Source organism: Oreochromis niloticus, linkage group LG17, assembly GCF_001858045.2.
Source record: "Oreochromis niloticus isolate F11D_XX linkage group LG17, O_niloticus_UMD_NMBU, whole genome shotgun sequence".
Classification (NCBI taxonomy): Eukaryota; Metazoa; Chordata; class Actinopteri; order Cichliformes; family Cichlidae; genus Oreochromis; species Oreochromis niloticus.
Genome location: NC_031981.2, coordinates 14,059,932 through 14,080,726, shown reverse-complemented (window position 1 = coordinate 14,080,726; position 20,795 = coordinate 14,059,932). Strand labels below are relative to the sequence as shown.

The following is a 20,795-nucleotide window of genomic DNA, read 5'->3' as shown; positions in this document are numbered from 1 at the left end:
CATTAACTTCCTTCTGAACAGACATGGAGGAGAGAGAGATCTATCTATCCAATCTATAATGCACCTAATTAAATGATCATCAGCAAATGTGAGCAGCTCTATAAAAGCAAAGAAAAGGTCAAGGCAGTTCGCAGGCAAATTCAGGTGTGAATCAATCTTCCCAGGAGTGGTTGTCCCAGCAAATTCACTCCAAGATCAGACCATGTGACTCACGGAGAGACTGCAAAACCCCCGAAATCTACATCTTAGACTCTACAGGCATCAGTTAGCATGTTAAATGTTAAAGTTCATCACAGCACAATTAGAAAAAGACTGAATAAGTATGGCTTGTTATTCAGTCTTAAAGAACATGACAGCTTAGGTTTGCAAAGTTGAACAAACCACAAAGTATAGATATTTGGCTATAACGCACAGCACCGTGTCAGTAGAAAACCAAACACAGCACAAACACCTAATGCCAATTGTCAGTACGGTGGCGGAGGGGTAGTCATTTGTGCTTGTTTTGTGACCACAGAACCTGGGCACCTTGGAGGCATTGAGCCAACCATGAACTCCTCTGTATACCAAAATAATCTAGAGTCAAGTGTGAGGCCTAAAGTTAAAGCTCGGCCCAAACTGGGTCAGGAACAGCAGTAAATCTACAGCAGAAAGGCTGAAAAAGGGAAGAATGAACCTCAACCTAGTTTAAATGCTGTGCAGAGACCTTAAGAGAGCTGTGCATGAATTAATGCTGATTCCTCAGCAATATGTGTGAGACTGAGAAAGTCATACAGAAAATATCTAGCTCAAGTTATTGCTGCCAAATGCAGCTCTTTTGTATCTAAAATAATATTTTTCTTTATTAAAAATAGGAAAACACAACTTTTAAATCATGGTACAGGAAATTGCAGTCATTTCATTTTCCACGACTGTCAAAAGGATACACTGTGTGTGTGGTAAAGCAAAGGTTTATAAATCAGAAGGTCGGCAGTTTGACTCCACGTCTCGACCTCCTCACTGGCACCATTTTTCATTTGTTTTTTAGCAACAGCAAATGGTTATAAGTGGCATCAATGTTCTCATGTAACTGTGCCCAGACTGCAAGTATATTTCCCAAAATGTCAAACTATTAATTTCACCAATCAAGGCTTTGACACCAGAGTCCCCTCAGATGTCTGTAACCCAAGAAAGCAAAGATAATCTTAGACATAGAGCAGCCGAGTAAAATCACCTCCCTCTGAGGAGTGAAGACACATTTGATCTCTCTAATCTAAACTCTGACATAAACAGAAGGGCAGCCAGATTCGGATAGTGCCAGAAAGACATCAAAAGTCAGTCTGTGTATAGTGACAACGACACAGGACAAGTGTGACACACTGGTCCCGTGGGTTTCTGTGAGGGAAATTCTCCTAAGGTCACTGCAACTATTAACCTTTCTTTTAGTTCGCTGAGGAGAAACCGGAAACCTCTGGATTAGGAAGCTGCCTCAGAACAGTCGACTAGTACTTGTTAAACAACTCGTGGCATTTGTTTTAAACCGTTTCCAACACCAAAGAGGAAGAATGTGAAATGTGTCCAATAATATTTTCCTGCTTTTAAAATGATTTTAAGTCCTTTCTGTATATTATTCCAGCTTGAAATTCAACTTTTCTGAAAGTTCAAGATATAGCAGGAATTGTCTGATCCAAGTTAACAAAGACAGTCAAGTCTTGCCTTCCATAAAAGGCTGCTGGGGTCTTTCATCTCGATAAAGGCAGGTCACGACATAGCTGGTCATACTAGCTCGACACATGAGATGGACGCTCCTCGGAGAGGAATTTCAGTAGCGAAGGCTGTTATCATAACTCAAGCGTGAATCATGGAAATGGAGAGGTGTGCAAGCAAATTCTGTGTGTACCTTTCTTTGAATGTCTAAATGAGCCGAGCGTGGTTCATGGTGAACACTGACCTGTTCGGCGAAGAAGGATATGACAGTGAAGATGACGAGTGTCACGAGGACACAGTGGGTCCAGAACTTCAGCTTGTCCCGATACACCCGCCTGAGAAACAACACATTTCAATCAGTTAACAAAAAACTTCAACTCCAACAGGTACAGACGCAGGCGTCAAATGATTGTTCTGCATTAGATAAACATTCGCAGTGGCAGGTCAGGGGATGATAAGGTGTGATGTAACAAGGGGGAAGCATGCAGTACGCGGAGGACAGCCAGGCAATGGAATGACAAGGTGACATCACCCAACACCATCTGCCTGTCAAGCTTACAAACAGACATGGAAAATAGATGTGGAAAGGAAGGGGTGGAGTTGATAGTCTCAGCCATTTAATGATCTTACAAGCATCTTAAAACTAGTGATTCATCTGAAGCAGCTCGGTCTAATTATAAAGCCTCTATGTGAGGCTTGCATTGGTGAAGCGCCCTGAATGCAGGAGCAGGATCCCTGACAAAGAGCCCTGTAACTCTCCAGAGGGATTCCCACTGGTCCAACCTGGCCACACTCTGTCCTACGTGGTGACAGACACAAATTCATACCTTAGTATGAATGGGGAAAAAAGCTCGACTGTGTGGGAAGGACTCAGAGCTTAAAGTTATACTTGTGTGCATGCCTAAGTTTAAAGCATCTCAGTTCTTGTAGCCAAAAGGTGTTGCCATATTTGACAAAAAAACTACACATTTTCCTGTTATTTATGGATATTTAATAGACAAAGCTTTCAAATATACCATTAAAAACCATTAAAAATATTCACTACTGTTCTGGTGACCTACTCCTCACTGCAGTTGACAAAGCTTACATTTTAAATGTACCCTAAAGGCAGTTCATCCATAAATTTCAATGTTACAGGGGAGATCAGCTTCCACAAATCTGTGTTCACTGAATCAGAGAGATGAAAAATTTGAATTCTTCGATATTTTCAGGAGTCTAATCTAAATGTTTTTTAGCCCAGCAGCGACCTCTGGGGCTGAAAACTGCAGTTCCTTGAATGACCACTTGATGCTCACTCCAAAAGTGAGTCCACCGCCATACTTTTGCACGTTAAAAACTTTACAGACGCAAATTTTTAAATAACTCACCCTTTTAATTAAGGCTTAAAAGTAATCCATGACAAAGGTAGAGGTATGGTAAAGGCTGTATATGTGCTGTAACAGGTGGCTAGAAGTTGCTAACTGTTTGTGAGACATCATTTCTGCTACTTCAAACCACTGAACTGAATCTCTTGGCTCTGTTTCTGCTTGATTGGTGGATATTTTAGCATTTTTATTAACAACTTTATACCAACTTTCTTCCTGTGTAACTCTATCGACAGATCTCTATCAACTTAAACTCTGATATTATTTTATTTAGAAGTTAGCACTTATTAGATGGCAGTTAATGGATATAACTTGCTAAATATCAAGCTAAAGACTTGGCTGTTCACTCTTATATCCAAAAATGGTCCAAATCTGAATACAGTAATCTTCAAAACAGTGGGTGACCTTTCCTCTTTTCTATACAGTCTACAGTTAAGACAGTAAGAAATAATTCAGTGGATATTTTTAGCCTTTATTTTTAGCTTTTACACTTCAAAACATACCATTCCTGGAGTTCTTCCATATGCAGGAACCTGTTGCGGTACTCTCTGGGCAGTTCAAACTGGGATGGCAGCGGGAACATTGATTCGTAGAAATCTCTCAGCACAGCTTTCACTGTGGCAGCGTCCTTATGACTGTGGTCGATGTTATCATTCAGACAGATGAACTTCCTTTTGGTGAAATCAAAGAAAATAACTCAGTTCAACAACAAGGATGGCAGAGATGTAAACTTTGATTGCACCACATTAAGGTAAAACAATGAAAAAGCATCTGCTTCTAAGGAATATCAAGTTCTCCTCACCTGGGATTTTTCCTAATGTCATCTAACTGGCCGACCACGTGGGACACATTGGTCCGCACCATCTTGAAAGCTATCTCCTCCTCCCCCATGATCTCAAACCTGTCCATCAAAAACAATCTGTCAGCTTAGTATACAAAACTACTCATACACATCGAAATAAACAAATCTCACTTGTATTTATTCTGGTCTCTGAAGGCTTTGTGAATACGTTCGGTGATTGGCTTGCAGTGGAGGATGAGGCCTTTTGTGACAGGAGGCTGCAGATTAGGAAAACAGAAAATCAGCCAAATAATTCAACACTGAACAAATATTACCCAGTCAAGCCAGCTGTACATCTCACCATGCTAGGATCATAGTAGGCTTCTTGAGTGGGGTTGACCAGGTGAAGCTGGGTCAGGTTAGTTGGGAGCGTCTTGGAGCAGTTTATCAGCATCTGCTCCAAACCCGTCAGGTCCTAAAAACGGCACATAGAATAAAAACAAAATTCAAAACTGGAACTGCTGGAAATTGCTTACCGACATGTACACTGGGAAAGACTTTTTGACTAACTTGGAGGCTTAGGGGAAGCTCGTGGATCCTTGTAGCGAGAGTTCGAATCTCACGATCAGACAGAATACCCGAGTGATCGGTGTCGATGTCATCAAACACTTCGGACACGTTGAGCTGATCCTGAGCGCTCATCAGGAAGTAAAAGTATGAAAAGGCAAACTGCATGTCCTCAGAGTGACGAACACGGTGACCCGATGTTTTGTCAAACTCTTGCGGGAATCTGAAGAAGACCAAGCAGAGTGGTTTATATAAATAATGACTGTTTAGAAACAGATGAGCTGTTTCTAAACATGTGAGCTCTTTATAAATCTGATTTGATAAGACAGAATATCACTTACGTGTCCTGCAGCTCCTGCATGATGAGACGATCGATCATGTGCGGCATGTGTGCGGGGACTTTGCGAGACGTGAAGCCAAACTGGCCGTTGAGCAGCTTGTTGACGTAGCGCAACGAGTCAGCAAAAGTGTCCTGAAGCTTTCGCCTGGTAGCGGTGCCATCGGTCTCATACGCCATCTCACTCTCAAGACGCTCTTCTTCCTGTGGAGTAAACACAAAGAAGTTTTTTTTTAATCAAGTTTTTTGAGTGGAGCTTTAAATTGAAGACTGAGGGGTGTACAAACCTCAAGTAAAGCTTGGAAATACTTTCTCCTCTCCCACGGTAGGAAGCCTCGGTCTGAGGAGATGAAGTGCTGGAGCCTTCTCCCCACTGGAGCAGCCTTATCTGGCTCAGCCTGACTCTCCGCGCTTTTTTGGGGGGAAAGTCGGTTTAAAAGTTTTGAAGTCATGGGCCTCTCAATCGCAGTTTTCAGAGGGAAAGGTCTTTCAGTTATTAAATCTTTTAGAAGTTTATCATCAATGTGGACTGGTACGAGAGGAGTAACAGGTTTGTCTTTCACAGCGGCATCTTTCTTAGAGATTTCTTCTTTATTTCCAGTTTCATCTTTTCCTTTCAAATCCTCTCCCTCCAAGGCATCATCTTTGCCTAGCTGTGAATCAGGGATCAAATGCTTTTCAGCCAGGTTCTTGTAAGGCTTTAAAAGTTCGGCTTTTGTGAGATTGTAACCCTTCATAGTAATATCACCGATCAGAAGCTTTTCCTCCAGCTTTTGAAGCTCTTTGCGCAGAGCAGCTGGTAAAAGTGACACATTTAAAGAAGGAACCTCTATGATGGTCTGAGGATCTCCAGGCTGCCCTTTCTTGATCTTAGGCCCTCGTTTGTCTTCAGGAATATCAGAGAAAGGGAACACTGGCTCCGGGGTCGGGGTCCCGTTTGGCTCTTTTCCTGCATCTTTGCTTGAAGTCGGGGACGCGTTAGTTTGAGAAACCTCACGGGTGTCGACAGCCACACTGAAGCTCATGGCAAACTCTGTGTCGTCATCTCTCTGAAAAGTGAGGTTATAGTGGATCTGGGTCGCGTTGTAACCAGGGTGGAGCAGCAGGTGAATGGTCTTCCACTTGTTTGCGACAGAGGTGTGACGCACCACGGGGTTCTCGCTGATGTGGGCTTCGGAGACTCTGCGAGCGAGTTTCTCAAAGCTGAAATACGGCCTGACTTCACCCACAGGGAGCGTGTAGTGGCTCTGGTTCCTCAGTAGGGTCACATGATGCAGCTCGTCAAAGTGTTCTAAAAAAGAAAAGAGTTCTTTCAAAACGTTCTCACTTCCCCAAAGGACACACTTCGAATGCCTTTTTTTCCCCCCAATGACAAAAGAATATGTTTAGGGTGCTCGTTGCAACAAAAATGTTCACTTTAAATAAGAATATAAACGTGTTTATTGTTAATACGCAAATTACGCTGCACATTTAGACTGTGTATCCAAGGACTATGGTGTCGGAACATAAAAACAAGTCAATTCTTCTAAGTTCTTATAGGATACTTAGTAATATTATTAATACATGTTTGGCTACAGTATCGTCTGTGCTGCTGGCTGTGCTACAAAGCTTTTATAAAGTGTCGTGGGTGCATAAATGCAAAAGGGTGCTTGCTAGGCAACATAATGACGTTATAATATATAATGTATAGCTTAGCTTTCATAAGATGTTATAGTTGCAAAAGGTCAAAAAGCAAGTCATTTCAGCCTGTTGTTAGGTGGGTGGAGGGCAATATGATAACATTGTGGTGTCTGATAGAGATCAGAGCATTCAGGGGCCTACGATGCACCTTTGTGCCAAGTTTGGTTGTTCAACTCCTAAAGGTCAAGGAGGAGATGGTGGACAAAGAAACAAACACACAGACAGATTTGGTATATGTATTTTTTTTTTTTTTTTTAATTTTCACTTATTAAGATAATTTCCTTTATTTTGATTTGTCATTTCAATATAATATGTTTTTATTTTTTTTATATGTCGTGGTTTTTGTTATCATTATTTGGCTGCTGTAACAGAGGATTTTCCCAGTTTGGGGGGGGGGGGGGGGGGGGTAAAACATATCTTAGCATTATAAACATATTCAATAATAAACTAATAAACAATAATAAACAAAAAAAATCTAATTACTGTTTGTTACACTCAAACTTCCAAGACCACAGTGTGGTCTAACTGTGGGACTTTTCAAGCACACAGACACATTCATCTGAGCAGTAAGAAGAAGTGAGTGAAAAGTGGCATAATCCTAGATATGAAGGAGCATTTCTGTCACCTGATTATCGAACTGCCGGCTGTTGGAATGCGTCCATATTACTCACTGAGGAAATTCGTCAATACTGTTCCTGACTGATTCACCACACTGCTTGGCTTCCTCTGTCAGGATCCTGACCAGTCTCTGCACCATTTGCTGGACATGCAGTTAAACACACTGTATAACATCTCTCACAGCTTTGCTGTATAAGGAAAGATTCGCACAGTCTTTGCTAGTTCATACCACAGCACCTACATTCATTCTAGATTTCAGCTCCTGATTGCGTCCCATTTAAAATTTAATTAACTGAAAAACTTCTTCACTTTTATAAAATAATATTTTCTACATTTTCTATTTAGCTGTGCTCATTGTAATAGTTTCTAAGCTACTGTATATTCATGTCATTTTTGGGGCTTTAATTGCAGTAATTTTTGAATTTTGGGGATAGTTTTTATTATGTATTTTTTTTTTGTTATCTTCATTTATCCATGTTGCATATGACAATTTTGACAATATGGCTGTTCCAAGTATAACAAAGTCTTTTGTTTTTAGTGCAGACTATACTGCTTTTACTTTTATTCTTTGTGCTGCATCTGCAACAGAGTAATTTAAATTCTATATCAATAAAATAAACAAGTAAGTATATGAGTAAGTAAATAAATAATAAAATGAGAAAGTAACTAAGTGAGTAGGTTAATAAAATAAATCTTTTATTCTTTAAAACATAATTTACCACAGTCTGCTATTTTACCTATTATCATTTTTAAAAAATTACATTTTTAAAGGATTTTTGTCACCATATTTTATTACATATTATTAGCAGTTATATTTGTACCTATAACCAATTTATTAATCCTTTTGCAGGTATTGAACCTAAAAGAATACAACAGAAAGACCTGATTACCTTTGAGGGTTATATTATAAAAATAGTAAAAACCAAAAGAAACACCAAAAAACAAACAAAAACCACTATTACATGTACTGCTTAAAACATACCTTGGCCACAGTCTCCCACATCAAAGCCACAGGACAGTACATTACAGGCCTGGTCACAGAACTTGTCAGCCAGCCAGGAGTTGGCACAGCCTTGATTGCAGTAGGATGTCCCCGCTATGCCTCCTAGACCACCTGCAAACTGCCACACCTGTCCCCCAGCCCCTCCGGCCCCACCGGGACCGACCCCACCAGGGAATCGACTGTTCCCTGCTGCACCTGTTAGAGAAGGATTAAAAAATTTAATATACACAGCACAAACATGCCTATTTATAAAAAAGACGCAACGGTGTTGATATCTTTACCCAGGCAGTCTCCTCCATCCCAGTCACAAGCTGAGTTGTTGCAGGCCTTGTCACAGTACCCGTCTTTGATCCAGGATCCTGGGCAGCCTTCTGCACAGTTAGGAACCGGCCAGGTGAGGTATACCTGCAGGGAATAGAGGAAAATAAAGCTAGTTTTCAGTATTTAAAACATGAAACGGTGGCTCATATTTCAGGGCGAACTTCACTGTGAGCACTTTTCATGTTGTGTTCGCACCTTCTGTCCTTTCGAGTGGCTGTAGAAGTCATCGGGCCACACATCTTTGCCAAACATCACATCATCATTGAGGTAAATAAACTTCTGGGAGAGCCCAGGAATACGATGGATGTGGGTCTCTATAGCAGGAGAGCTGAAAGTGGGAAGGTGGCTGTTGTTCAAGAAGATATCCTGGAAATCCAAAAGGAGCAGTTAGCTAATTTACACAATAAAGTATGAATGAAAGCAAAGCTTCTCTCTTCCAGGCTGACCTTTATTATTGTAGAAGTTGAGGGTCAAGTTTTACCTGATGTGTAATAACTGAAACTCTGGGATTATCCAAGTTGAGCCAGGAGGGAATTTGCCCATTGGTGACGATGAAGATGTGTCGCACCCAGGGGGCGTGTCTCTCGATAGAGCGCAGCGAATAGCGAAGCTCCTCGTTGTCCTCGAATCGACTGGCTGATACATCTTCATCCTGCTTAGACTGGAGGGCAAACACACAACACTTCTTTCTTTACATCTTATATATCTTATATATAGTGCCTACTGCACACATTTTGCAATACTGTGTAAAAAAACAAAAAACAAATGCCAATTATTAAAGGATAAAAAAAGAAGACTCTACCTGTGAAATAGCAGTGAGGTCCCAGAACAAGTATGCAGGACTGATGGTTAACTCTTTCCCATCCAGTGTAAGGTTCTTCTTGGCCTGCTGAGTCAAGTCAGTGAAATCCTGTTGCGTGTTGAGGTGGAGCAGGGCGATGCTGGCTTCTGAGTACAACTCAAACTGAGGGACAAATAAACACATTTCAATTACAGTGTTAATAGGATAACACTGTAAGAGGATAAAGGATAAAGATATCCTAATGTTTAGGCTCTACTTTTGATCCTGCAATTCACACAACACCTTTTAATTTTGTTCTTTCTTACGGCCACCAGAAGGCTACATTTTTTGGTGTTTAAATACAAATCTGCTGTCACATTTGGTACACATCGTCTAGCGACTTTGCCATTTTTAACTATTCAAATGTCAGTTATCAAGTTGAAATTACACTTTTGGACTAAATACCTGTTCATCATCTTCAGCTGTAGCTTCTGTTTGGTGCTGATAAGCATGCTAAACCTACAGATTCAGAGCACTAAAGACAGAGCTGATAATGATGGTAAACTTTCATAAAATATTACTCAGTGGACTGAAGCTGTAATTCACAGAGCTGTTGACATTTTTATAGGCTTATTATTATTTTATTAATCCACAAAAAGTAAAAACAAGCTTATCTTTTACATAAGTCTTAATTCTCCTTCTAAAATCTAAAAGCACTAAACTTTAGTTGGACAGAGTTACCAACTTAAAAGGTTCCCTTTAAAGCTGAAAAGCAAAAATCTCCATATGCAACAGTGAGAAAAATTTAAATTTAAAGCAGCTTATAGCAGAGACTAGGAGAGGGAAAATTCTGAAAGATGGCAATAAATGAAGCTGAAAAAGCTGACTGGAAAAACCAGCTGACTAAGTCTTTCCATGGAGACAAAAGCAGTTCCTCAAAAGGTTAGGCAAGCAGTAGTTACAGTTAAAGTTAGCTGATAGAGAGATAAGATAGTCACGGTCCTCTGAAGTCATAGATACACAAGTGTGTGTATGTGCGTGTGTGTGTGTGTGTGTGTGTGTGTGTGTGTGTGTGTGTGTGTGTGTGTGTGTGTGTGCGCGCGCGCGCTTAAAGAGGTGAGGGTTCAGAAAGTTCTGTGATGTCATCTTCTCCAGCAGGGGTCACATGGAGATGGCTGTCTGATCTCAGAGGAGTTATGTGTGGCATCAAAGCCGTGTGTGTGTGTGTGTGTGTGTGTGTGTGTGTGTGTGTGTGTGTGTGTGTGTGAGATACACCCCCAGCCTTGGATATTAAAAACCTTTTGTCTACTCTCTTAAACATTAAAGACCGCCTCCATAACATGAACAGCAAAAAACTTTCTGCTGCTTCATTTCTTTTTAAGTGAAATATTGCACTTTTTTCACTCTGCGTCATTTTCTGACCACTTTAGCCATTAAAGAACAATATTCTTAATCCTTTAACGCTTTTTAGTGATTTTTTACCACTGTATATGTTTGCTTAAGATAAACAAACTGTGAGCAATAAATTCTCAATAATCCTGGATTTAACAAAAATGATACAAATTAAAACTTTCTTATGCAAATAAAGAGTTTATTTCTTTTTTTTTTTAATTTGTCTGTTTTTTTTAAATACTTTGAGTTTTTAAGTTTTCTGTTAATTATTTCATGGCACAGGCATTACAGGGTTAGGATCTTTATATACAAATAAACTGCATATAAAAATACTGTAAAAAACTCGAGATATACATATGCAATGCTTAATAAATTTATTAGACCAAGATACAGTGGAAGGTTTATGCGACAGCTCCCTAAGATTAACAGTGCTGGTATTTACCAAAATGTTTCTTTTATGGTTCTGCAATGGTAAATCCACCAGTGCCCACAAGTACTTTACTCAAAAACTGTTTGCATTCCTGAACAAAAACCATTTGTTTTAGGGTTTAAATGTTATGTTTGGTTAATTTCTGACTTTTTAGAGAAGTCCAATGTGCCAGGTCAAACTTATTAAGTTTTCTTATTTATCTAATAAATAACAACACTTTTTTTGTCTTACACAAGTAAGTGACAAATATCCAAAATATTTGTATTTTCTTGTGTTTCTGAGAGGTGGTCTAATAAATTCGTTAAGCACTGTATAATAGTCAAAATGAGCTGCAATAGTAAAATATTGCTAACAACTACTAACAGCAATTAATTGAGTATTTCCTCCTTTTTACATACTTGCACACTTCTAGTTGTCTAAAAATATTAATGCAGAACACTTTTTGTATTGAAGGATGGAGTTAGTACTTTTACTTTACAGGAAAAACTTCTTGAGTCGCTTCACACGAGCTCATGTTCTCCTTCCACTCTGCTTTTTTCCTCTGCTCCTGTTTTTAGGTGAGGCGGATTAGCTGGGACTTATAAACCCAGCGGGACGCAGCCCGGAGACAACAAGGCACGGATCAGGTTGCACTCTTTATAGTCCCAAAAATGAACTGGCACATACACACAAAGCAGAGGTGTGTGGCGGCTTTACACAGACGCACGCTTTCCGAAGAAACCTTTTTATCTAATGCATCATAATCAACATAACAAATAACCAAACTTAGGTAATTTGACCTATAGATACTTGTCATAAGAACATTTTGTACATTCCTTTTTAATTTAAGTAAATTATGACTAACAATATTTGGTTATGAGGACATTTGGTTTAAGGACTGTTGGAAATGTTCATATTTTTTCATTTCACTGTATCTGTCAATAAAGCTGAAAAAACAAAGACTAATGTAAGCAAACACAAAACATATTACATCATAATCCTTCTTTAATATCAGTTCAGTGACTTAATGACTTCTTGTGCTACTATTACTGGGTTTCAGGATTAAGCGCTCCTTAGTCTTGCTTTAACATTTATCATCATAAACAGTCGAGCTATGTTCAGCAGCGTCCGCTTACTGCAGCGTGCTTGACACATGAAACCAAACTGGTTCCACAGCTACCAACGGCTGACCCAGAGGTGGACAAATCCTCAATTTTCCTGTCATTGCATGTGACTGCTTCCTATCTTAGTTTTGGGAAAACACAGACTGTCAACAAAACAAAAAAAACAGCACTGAATATATGGATAGGCTTTCTTGTTTTGAAGTAGAGGGGGAATGGTTGTCGTGAAATTTAATTTTGAATCACCAAACAGTCCGGATTTCATCAGCTCATCTGCCCCGGGCTCCAGGCGGCTGCGCGAGTTATTCCACACCACAGTATTAACATGTCCCGTGTGTATTTTACTCTCAACACATAATAAACCCTCATCACTGTGGCCCGTGTGTCACTGCAGGGACTGGGGACAACGTAATTAGTCTAGAAAAATAAGTTGACAATGTGGATAAAGTAATTAACCCAGCGCTGAGTGATCTTTTCAAACAGATGGACTGGGATGTTGCAGCAGCATGCAGCTCGATCTGAACTCCAGCTGCGTCGTCCTTCTCTTTGTGGGTCACTGAAGCACACAAGTATGAGCCTGCTTCTGCCGGAGGCTTCTTCCTGTTAAAAGGGAGTTTTTCCTTCCCACTCTCGCCAAGTGCTTCCTTAAAGGAGGTCGTTTGATTGTTGGGATTTTTTCTGTATTATTATAGGGTCTCTATCTTACAAGATAAGGCACCATGAGGTGACTGTTTTTGTGATTTGCTATAGAAATACCAGTTAGCATCTATCTGCCAGTCTCTGTGTCAAGAATCTATACAGTCCTTGCTGAAGGGTTGCTAGCATTCAACCCTTTGTTCCAAGTACATATCATAGTCAGTCTTAGCTCTAAAAGATGACCGCTACATTGGCATCGCAATTCCAGTCCACAAACTATGGCTACTGGTGCTTAATCTCACTCTTTATTGGTTTTCCAGACACGTGAATGCTAACCACGAACTTGTCCACCATTTCAGCCATATGACAACTGTGGTTCAAACTGACAGGCCTAGACCCAAGACAGACAGGCCTAGAGACTGGTCTGCAACCATCTGGCAACCATGGTCAAAATTTGTATTTTGCAAGTGGCTATGAGTGATTGTTGGAGACTGACGACAGTTGCTGGGAAAAAGATTGGTTACACCAGGTCTTTAGACTGGTCTTTAGTTGTTTAAATCCTAGTCAGACTGCTTGGTAATGAAAGCAAACACAGCTCAAACTTTCTATCCCATTCAGATGACAGTTGGGTGATATATTGTACATCTGTATATTAATTTCATAAGTATTTAACCAGGAAAAAAAATATCCATCAAGATCAGAAAATCTCTTTTACAAGGATGTCCTGGCCAAGCATGTACAAACGGTTTACTTTGCCTTAGAAATTCAACATTTTTGTGACTGTCTTATTTGCTCTGTATTTCTGTGAACATACTGTATACAACCTCACTTCATGGAGCAGACAGTACATCACGTGGACAATCACACGCTTCTTAAACATATCAAAACGCACGCTAATACAATCACATCAGCAGACTTGTACACAAACACAGTGGGCAGGACCTGACAGGCAACAGCACAGGCAGATGATCGGGGCTGTGGTCCAGCTTTCATCACTATAGTCGTCGGTCTAACACCAGCTATAAATACCAGCCACCTCTCAGCGCTCAGCCACTCCCTCCACACTATGCACATCATCCCTCTTTCACAGAACTGGCCAAGAAGCACCCGGAAACATGCTGAAATCCAAACTGACCATTGTGTGGTGGCCTGTGTACCTAGAATCCCTCCACCGCTAAACACCAATCACACACACTCTTTCCATCATCTTTCCTGTGTGGCTTCACAAATGCCAGCTCCGATCTTCTTTTCACATCCTGCACCCCTCCTTCAGTTTGTTCCACTGATAAATCCTGAAAACTGGAGCCCAAACAGGTAACGGTTGGTTTAAAGGTCTGAGATGCAACGATGTGTTTAAGAGTGCAGATAAGGTCAGAAAAATCCTGGTGACATTTTGGCGTTCTGGCTGGCAATGCGCCACTGAAAACAGTTGCTCCCCTGTTAACCCCTGCATGGACAGCTAAGGTTACAGCCTAAATACCACTAGTTATTATCACATGACCTGCCAGGCAAGACAGAGGCAGACTTGGAGACGAATGGAAGGAATGACAGGACAGCTGGGTTGGATAATGATGAGTTAGATTAAATGCAGTTAACCTACATGTTATAGATCATTATTAGTGTAGTCCTTATCGGGTACCTGTCTAATACCAGACGGACCCACTTGTCCCGTTCTACCACATCTCAAAGGTGTGACTAAGGTGCCTATTTGAGTACAGTGAGCATACTGTCACATTCAAGAAACCAGTTTGGGATGATTTGAGCTTTGTGATCATCAGAAGATGGGTACCCTGTGGTCATAAAGGGACGGACCCATGAATATGCCTAAATACATCGAGATGCTGCCATTTGATTGGTTGATTTTTGGAAGTTATCGGTTTGCTTTAATGCCCTCTAAGACTTTCTGATAACACATTTGTTTTGAATCCCTATGAAAAACAAAGGCAGTTATGAAAGACCTTATCTAATGCATCACCCATTAGCTCTCATCAGCCACATGAGGGCATTATCAGAAGACTCAGGCCTGTCCTGCGGCCTGTCGGCTGGAGCTACAGGGTCACTCAGCCCTGGCCTGGTTTGTTTTCCTTGGTTATTTCTGAGTAATCCCAACCTGTTAGTGGCATTCCTCTATCTCAAAATATAAAGCAGAGTTCTGATTAGAGAAAATTATTAGATACACAAGCCACCGGCCGTTGAGCTAAACAGAGGCCCTTTATCCACAACACAACGTCACCGATTAAAATAGTGAAACTTAGGTTTAGCAGGAAGGTGCAAACTCCTCTTCAAGGAGGATCTGACTTCTGTGATTAGACTATTCTTAGAATTTGGTGCTATGCTTTATAAAAAGATGAGACAGTATCTTATAGTTCTGTACTCTGGTGTAATTGAGATAGTGATATACAAACATCCTTCAGCATCACTCTGATGTTACTATTTAAAATAAGGGATAATATGAAGAAGAATTAATGCAAGGAACTGGGAGGAAATAATATAGTGTTTGAAAGTAAGAAATACAATTACATAAAGTGACAGCGTCTGCTGCACGTTCACCAAAGTGCAACTCTGCCATCTGCTGTTTTAAAACCAACTTTAATGCTCATAGTACAAGTTTTAATGGATTTGAACTTGGAAGGTGGTGTAGAAGATTTCTTATTTAATGAGTAGAAGGAATGACTTTTACTACCTGTTTGATCTTGCTGGTTATGATAGATGGAAGTTTGGCTCGCAACCTCTCCGTCTCCTTGAAGGACGCAGGGAAGCCGCTCAGATACGCCAGAGTCTGCATGCGGGTCAGACCCGGGGCCTCTTTATCCGTTGTCTGCGTGACACACAACAACAAAGGTTAAAAATAAAAGCCTTTTGATGTTTTATTGCCTTCTCTTATAAATGGAAAAGATAACAGAGTTAATTACATGCACAGAGAAAGTGCTAAAACAGATGTAAACTTACCAGGTAACATCTGGACACAGAGAATTTCTGATCTTCTTTGGACACATCTGTATACGCTTTAATGGCTGCAGGGAGCAATGAACAAATGGTGAGCAGCAGACACACACCTTCATGTGTCCATATTTCGATCTTTGACACAAACTCCAATCGTCAAATCAAAATAACGAAAAAAGATGGAAACAAAGATAAAAACAGGAGCAAGTGAGCAATATCAGACTTATGCCTTTCACGTATGAATTCTGAGCACTGTCAGAGGATTCAGATCATCCTCTCACTGCTGGAAACACTCAGATTGTTTAATGTTAGTGTGCAGAATGATCAAATATAAAGGAGACAGGAGACATGGAGTCCACTCACTGGCTTTGAGCTACCTGCTACGTAGCTGGCACAGTAAAGACCTTTTTAACGTCCAGTGAGTTGGACACTTGCGTTCTCACATCCATGCTCCCCTGTAAACTCCAGTGTCAAGAAGGATTTGGCATTTCCCATTCGTTCCCCTCCTGCAGAGCACTGCTGGGTTTAAGTGGACCACAAACCAAGAAACTTCTTAAATGCTGTGCCTGAATATTTTCCTGTCAGCAAATGAAACCCTGAATTATTTTACAAAAACTGATGAACGTCATCATTTTAGAGATGAATTATGTCACAGTTGTTTCCTCAAAAGCTGAATGCAAAATTCTGGTCTTAGTGTTAGAAACTGCACTGAATACAAGTGTTATGCCAGTGCACAATGATCTTGATTATTTAATCTTGCTTCTGCACTATTGTTACCACTATCATTAAATTTAATCTCCTGCTATAGTTTCATGTCTTCAAAGGCACAAACGTTCACAATTATAGCTCCGCCCCCTTTGAAATGAATGTGTGTGTGTGTGTGTGTAAGTGCCTACAGTGATCCAGAAGGGTGCGATGAACTATGTAAGGTAAAAACAGCCTGAATGAGTCGGGAGAGCTAGTAAAACATAAAAAAGAAAAACTAAAATAGAATCAGGAAAATCTCTTAATCCGTCCACCTCCACTTACACTGGTTTAAACGAACAGTGTATTTATGGGAGAGCCTAATTTGTGAACTAGGCTCTCCCACTGGTGTTGTCTCTCTTCATGCTGTACGGTGTGTCACACTATTAGCACTGTCCACAGAGGGTGGACGTCAACGCTCTTGCATGAATATGAATAATTCAATCCTGGCCGCTGTTATCTTTGCAGATCAAACTGCTGCTGGCACCTGCAGCGGCTGTATTGATCACTGACGCCGTTAGTTAAAAATAACATGTTTTTTAATGACGAACTGCCCGCTGGGCTCAGTTACTACACTTCCACACGCAGTCGGCTGAATGAAATCATTTGAAGAGCATCCTTTTCTGATCCTCTTTGTTTCTTTACCTTCAGCTTGCGAGTTAAAGACGACCACGGAGAAGCTGGTAGGCTGATGGAAGGGTTTGTTCATGAGCAGCAGCTCTTTGGCAGCGGAGAAGGAGGGAGAGAGGGACGGGAGCTCTTTGAGCGTAATGTTGGCCGGCAGAGCGGGATCCAGGGCCAGCATGGGCGCTATGATGCAATGGGACAGCAGGCATTCAGGCTTAACACTGCGAACAAATGGCCAGAAAAAGGGATAAAAATAAACAAATAATGATTTAATAAGCACATCTACACCTGTGCACTCACTCAGAGAGCTACTTCCTTTGCACTGTGGTTTAAAACATATGCATAAAATCGATGAAGTTCACACATTTAGCAAACATGAAAATGTTGCACTGAGCACCTCGTGTATCTGCGGTTAAAGGGCAACAATAAGGAGGAAGGAGAAAATAAAGAGAGGGGCTGTTTTTTTTTTTCAGACCAACATTTTAGCGGTGAGCACACAGGAAATATCTAAAGAGATTCTCAGTGCACTGATATAATTTAAGCAAAAGGAAAACATAAAATAATAAAATACTATTTCTTCAAAAACTCCATGTACACTTATATATTATTATCATTATGCATTTACTTTTTTGTTAAAAAAAAGATTTTAAAAAAATTTGTACCACCCCTTTTCTTAAATAAATACCAAACAAAGCCAATTATCACGGCGCTAACTAAAACAATGATAAACTTTAAATGGTGAACAATGGTAAACATTCTGGTTAATAAAATAATAACTGCTTTTCTCTGATATCCCATCAGTTGACACCCTCCGTATGGTGCAACCCACCCCAGCTTCCTGTTTCAACATCAGCCTCGGTGTTCACACAATGCCGCTGCATTGCGACTTTAACAGTCATTTAGCAGGTTTTTCACAACACCTACAAGTCTGAGAATAAACTCAACACACCATGCACCCACACTGACGCAACCTGTCTTGAACCTCTCTGCAAGTTAACAAACGAGCAGTATGATGCAGAACTGTGGTACTTAGCTGCATTAGATTGCACAGATAAACACAAAAGCACTGTGCCAAAAGTAAAGTTTGGTAGAGGGGGATTATGGTGTGGGGGTTTTTTTCAGGAGTTGGGCTCCACCCCTTAGTTCCAGTGAAGGAGAAAATTAATGTTTCGGCACACCAAGACATTTTGGACAATTTCATGCTCTGACCTTTGTGAGAACAGTTTGGGGATGGCCCCTTCATGCTCCAACATGACTGCAGACCAGTGCACAAAGCCATAGACATAGATCTGTCCTGACTTCAACCTGACAGAACACTTTTGGGATGAATTGGAGTGCAGACAGCCTCCCGTCCAACATCAGTGTCTGACTCACAGATGCACCTCTAGAGAAATGGTCCAAAATTCCCATAAACACACTCCTAAACCTTGTGGAAAGCCTTCCCTAAAGAGCTGAAGCTGTTATAGCTGCAAAGGGCTGAGATCATATTAAACCCTATGGATTAAGAATGGGCTGTCACTCAATCAGTGTAAACAGGAGACAAGAGAACACTTTTGGTAATATAGTGTAGAACCAGCATAACAGCAGGTGTCTTAAGTTGTGTAGTCCGTGTAAAGAGGATGAGCAAGAAAACATGGCAAAACTGTCAGTTGCTGTCTGACGACTTCGGTTTTTTATTTATTTTTCTTTGTAATCACAGAGCGGCACACAGAAGAGGAAGTCTAGGCTTCAATATTCATTAGCTGCACCAGAAGTTCACAAAACAAACTAAAAACTTAGATTTTCCTCCGAGGTGGGGGACACAGGGCAAAGTCCACAAAAACAGCCACCAGCTTCCCAGATTTTCTTCTCCATATCTCTCATTGCATTAGACTCTTGTGGACGGTGTTGCAACAAACACTGAGCACAAGCACTTTATGTAAATCCCGAACTTACGTGTTATTTTTACACAGACACCCAATCACGCTCACATTCAGCAGTCAATTTAGAATAAACAGTTAACCTAACATGCACAACTGGAGGTGCTGTGAGGAAACAGTCCCAACCCCCGCACTACTGTGTCGCCACATGATTGTTACACACACACAGATAGACACACACACACGCCCTAAATATATACTCAAAATAACAAACTGCTAAACAAATAAGACTTCATCTTATTTAACTTCATGAAGCACAAAGATCACACACCCACTGTGTACACCATCATCACACTCACCTGTCTTTTGGCACTTCAGTTGTCTCGCTTGTGTTTCTCCCCAGGCGTTCCCTGTGTGAACAGTGTATTTATATTTTATTGGGCTGTTGCAGTCTATTTTAACACTAGATGACATTTCAGAGGTGGATAAAAATCACACGATTCCCTTTTTTCATGCATCAGCAAGCCAATCAATGTCAGCTGATGACGCTCTGACCTTGATGCTGAGTTTTACTGTATTTGGATTTTAGGAGAGGAAGCTACCTCTGAGCTTTTTGTTCTTCCTCCAGTTGCTCTTTGACTGCCTTCAATTCCCTCAGCAGCGCTGTGTCTGTGCCGTTCACCCATGTGTACACCACATCAATAGGCATGGGCAGACAAAGCCTGCAAAAAACAAAAAAGCCCAACCCCCAAATAAATAATAAATCAAACACACACTCATATAATTCAACAGACAGCGCTTAAACTGCAAATCCACAACCCCGTTTTCCTCCCCAGCACACACTTCTCTGTAAATTAACTTTTATCCATGCATGGCTACACCCTGTCTGGTTCTTTCACATTTCTTGTCTTCTATCAGGATTAGAAAATGTGCAATGTGCTTTGAGATTTTTATGATTTTTTAGTTTCTAATGCCCTACAAGATAGATTTGCTCTAAGACACAAAGTTTATCTATGAAATGAGCTCAAGGCTGTTTTCTTTTACCTGCTTTGGAATGATTTCCCACCCACGTTGTCTCTGTAGGAGTCAAACAGCACATGATACTGGTCCCTACTCCACTCCACCACCACCTGCATGGACAGAAGAACACGCCGTGTATTTCACGATTTTAAATCACACGCACACTACAGTGCTGAATCATTCTGGGAGATTTAGTATCTGATATTCAATGTAAATCAAGTAGCAGTTGGTGTAACTAAATTTAACTACATCTGAAAAAAGGGGGCAGGCGGTTTATTTAATTAGAGCTACAGTAGTGGTTTTAATGCAGAATACACACACAACAGAGGCAGTCTGGAGAGACGTGCCGTTTAAAGATCTGCAATACATTTCTGTTTACTTTCAGGAAGATCTGCTTAAACAAGCGATTTTTTTGTGGACTCTGGTGGGAAGGTGCTGTGCTGAAAACAGCTGTTAGGAGAAAGTAAACGCTAGTTAAACCGACAGCAGAAGCGGCTGTGTCTATGAGACAGGAGCTGAAACAAGAGAAGAAACCTCACCTCCCCAAACTGAAAGGCGGAAACAATCATGAGCACGATCCCCCCGAAGCAGAGGTACAGCCCGTATCGGTGGGACAGACAGGTGTACGTCTGCCTCTGCACCAGCTTCAGCACCGAGTTCACGACTGCCATTGTCCTCCTGGGAGAAGCATAGCGCTGCATTCATTCAGAAAAACGCAGATAAACGCGCTGAAAACAGAAAGTAAACATCACACAGGAGCCGGATTTGTCAGCTGACCGCCTGCCACACAGCAAGACACATGACAACCGGGCTTGTCACTCTTCCTCAGCGCTGATGAAGCAGCACACGCACGGCTGCCACCACCATCGCTTGAGCTCATTGTTGCCCTCTGGCGGCGAGGAGCAGAAT

The 20,795-nt window shown here is 40.9% G+C and overlaps 1 protein-coding gene across 1 annotated transcript in view; it reads right to left on the bottom strand.

Moving 5' to 3' along the window:
- gnptab (N-acetylglucosamine-1-phosphate transferase subunits alpha and beta) overlaps positions 1-20,727 on the bottom strand; it is a 22,239-nt gene extending 1,512 nt beyond the window's left edge. Inside the window, exons 1-20 of the mRNA XM_005456680.3 lie at positions 20,426-20,727; positions 19,911-19,996; positions 19,469-19,588; positions 19,226-19,276; positions 17,026-17,228; positions 15,643-15,707; positions 15,377-15,511; positions 9,157-9,318; positions 8,836-9,015; positions 8,550-8,720; positions 8,315-8,438; positions 8,013-8,228; positions 5,020-6,023; positions 4,737-4,936; positions 4,399-4,618; positions 4,190-4,303; positions 4,021-4,106; positions 3,850-3,948; positions 3,551-3,718; positions 1,928-2,018 (exon numbers count right to left, since the gene is read on the bottom strand). Of these exons, the coding sequence (XP_005456737.1) occupies positions 1,928-2,018; positions 3,551-3,718; positions 3,850-3,948; positions 4,021-4,106; positions 4,190-4,303; positions 4,399-4,618; positions 4,737-4,936; positions 5,020-6,023; positions 8,013-8,228; positions 8,315-8,438; positions 8,550-8,720; positions 8,836-9,015; positions 9,157-9,318; positions 15,377-15,511; positions 15,643-15,707; positions 17,026-17,228; positions 19,226-19,276; positions 19,469-19,588; positions 19,911-19,996; positions 20,426-20,587 (3,657 nt within the window). The 5' untranslated portion in view covers positions 20,588-20,727. The remainder of the gene's footprint in view (positions 1-1,927; positions 2,019-3,550; positions 3,719-3,849; positions 3,949-4,020; positions 4,107-4,189; positions 4,304-4,398; positions 4,619-4,736; positions 4,937-5,019; positions 6,024-8,012; positions 8,229-8,314; positions 8,439-8,549; positions 8,721-8,835; positions 9,016-9,156; positions 9,319-15,376; positions 15,512-15,642; positions 15,708-17,025; positions 17,229-19,225; positions 19,277-19,468; positions 19,589-19,910; positions 19,997-20,425) is intronic.
- Positions 20,728-20,795: the final 68 nt, after the last annotated feature.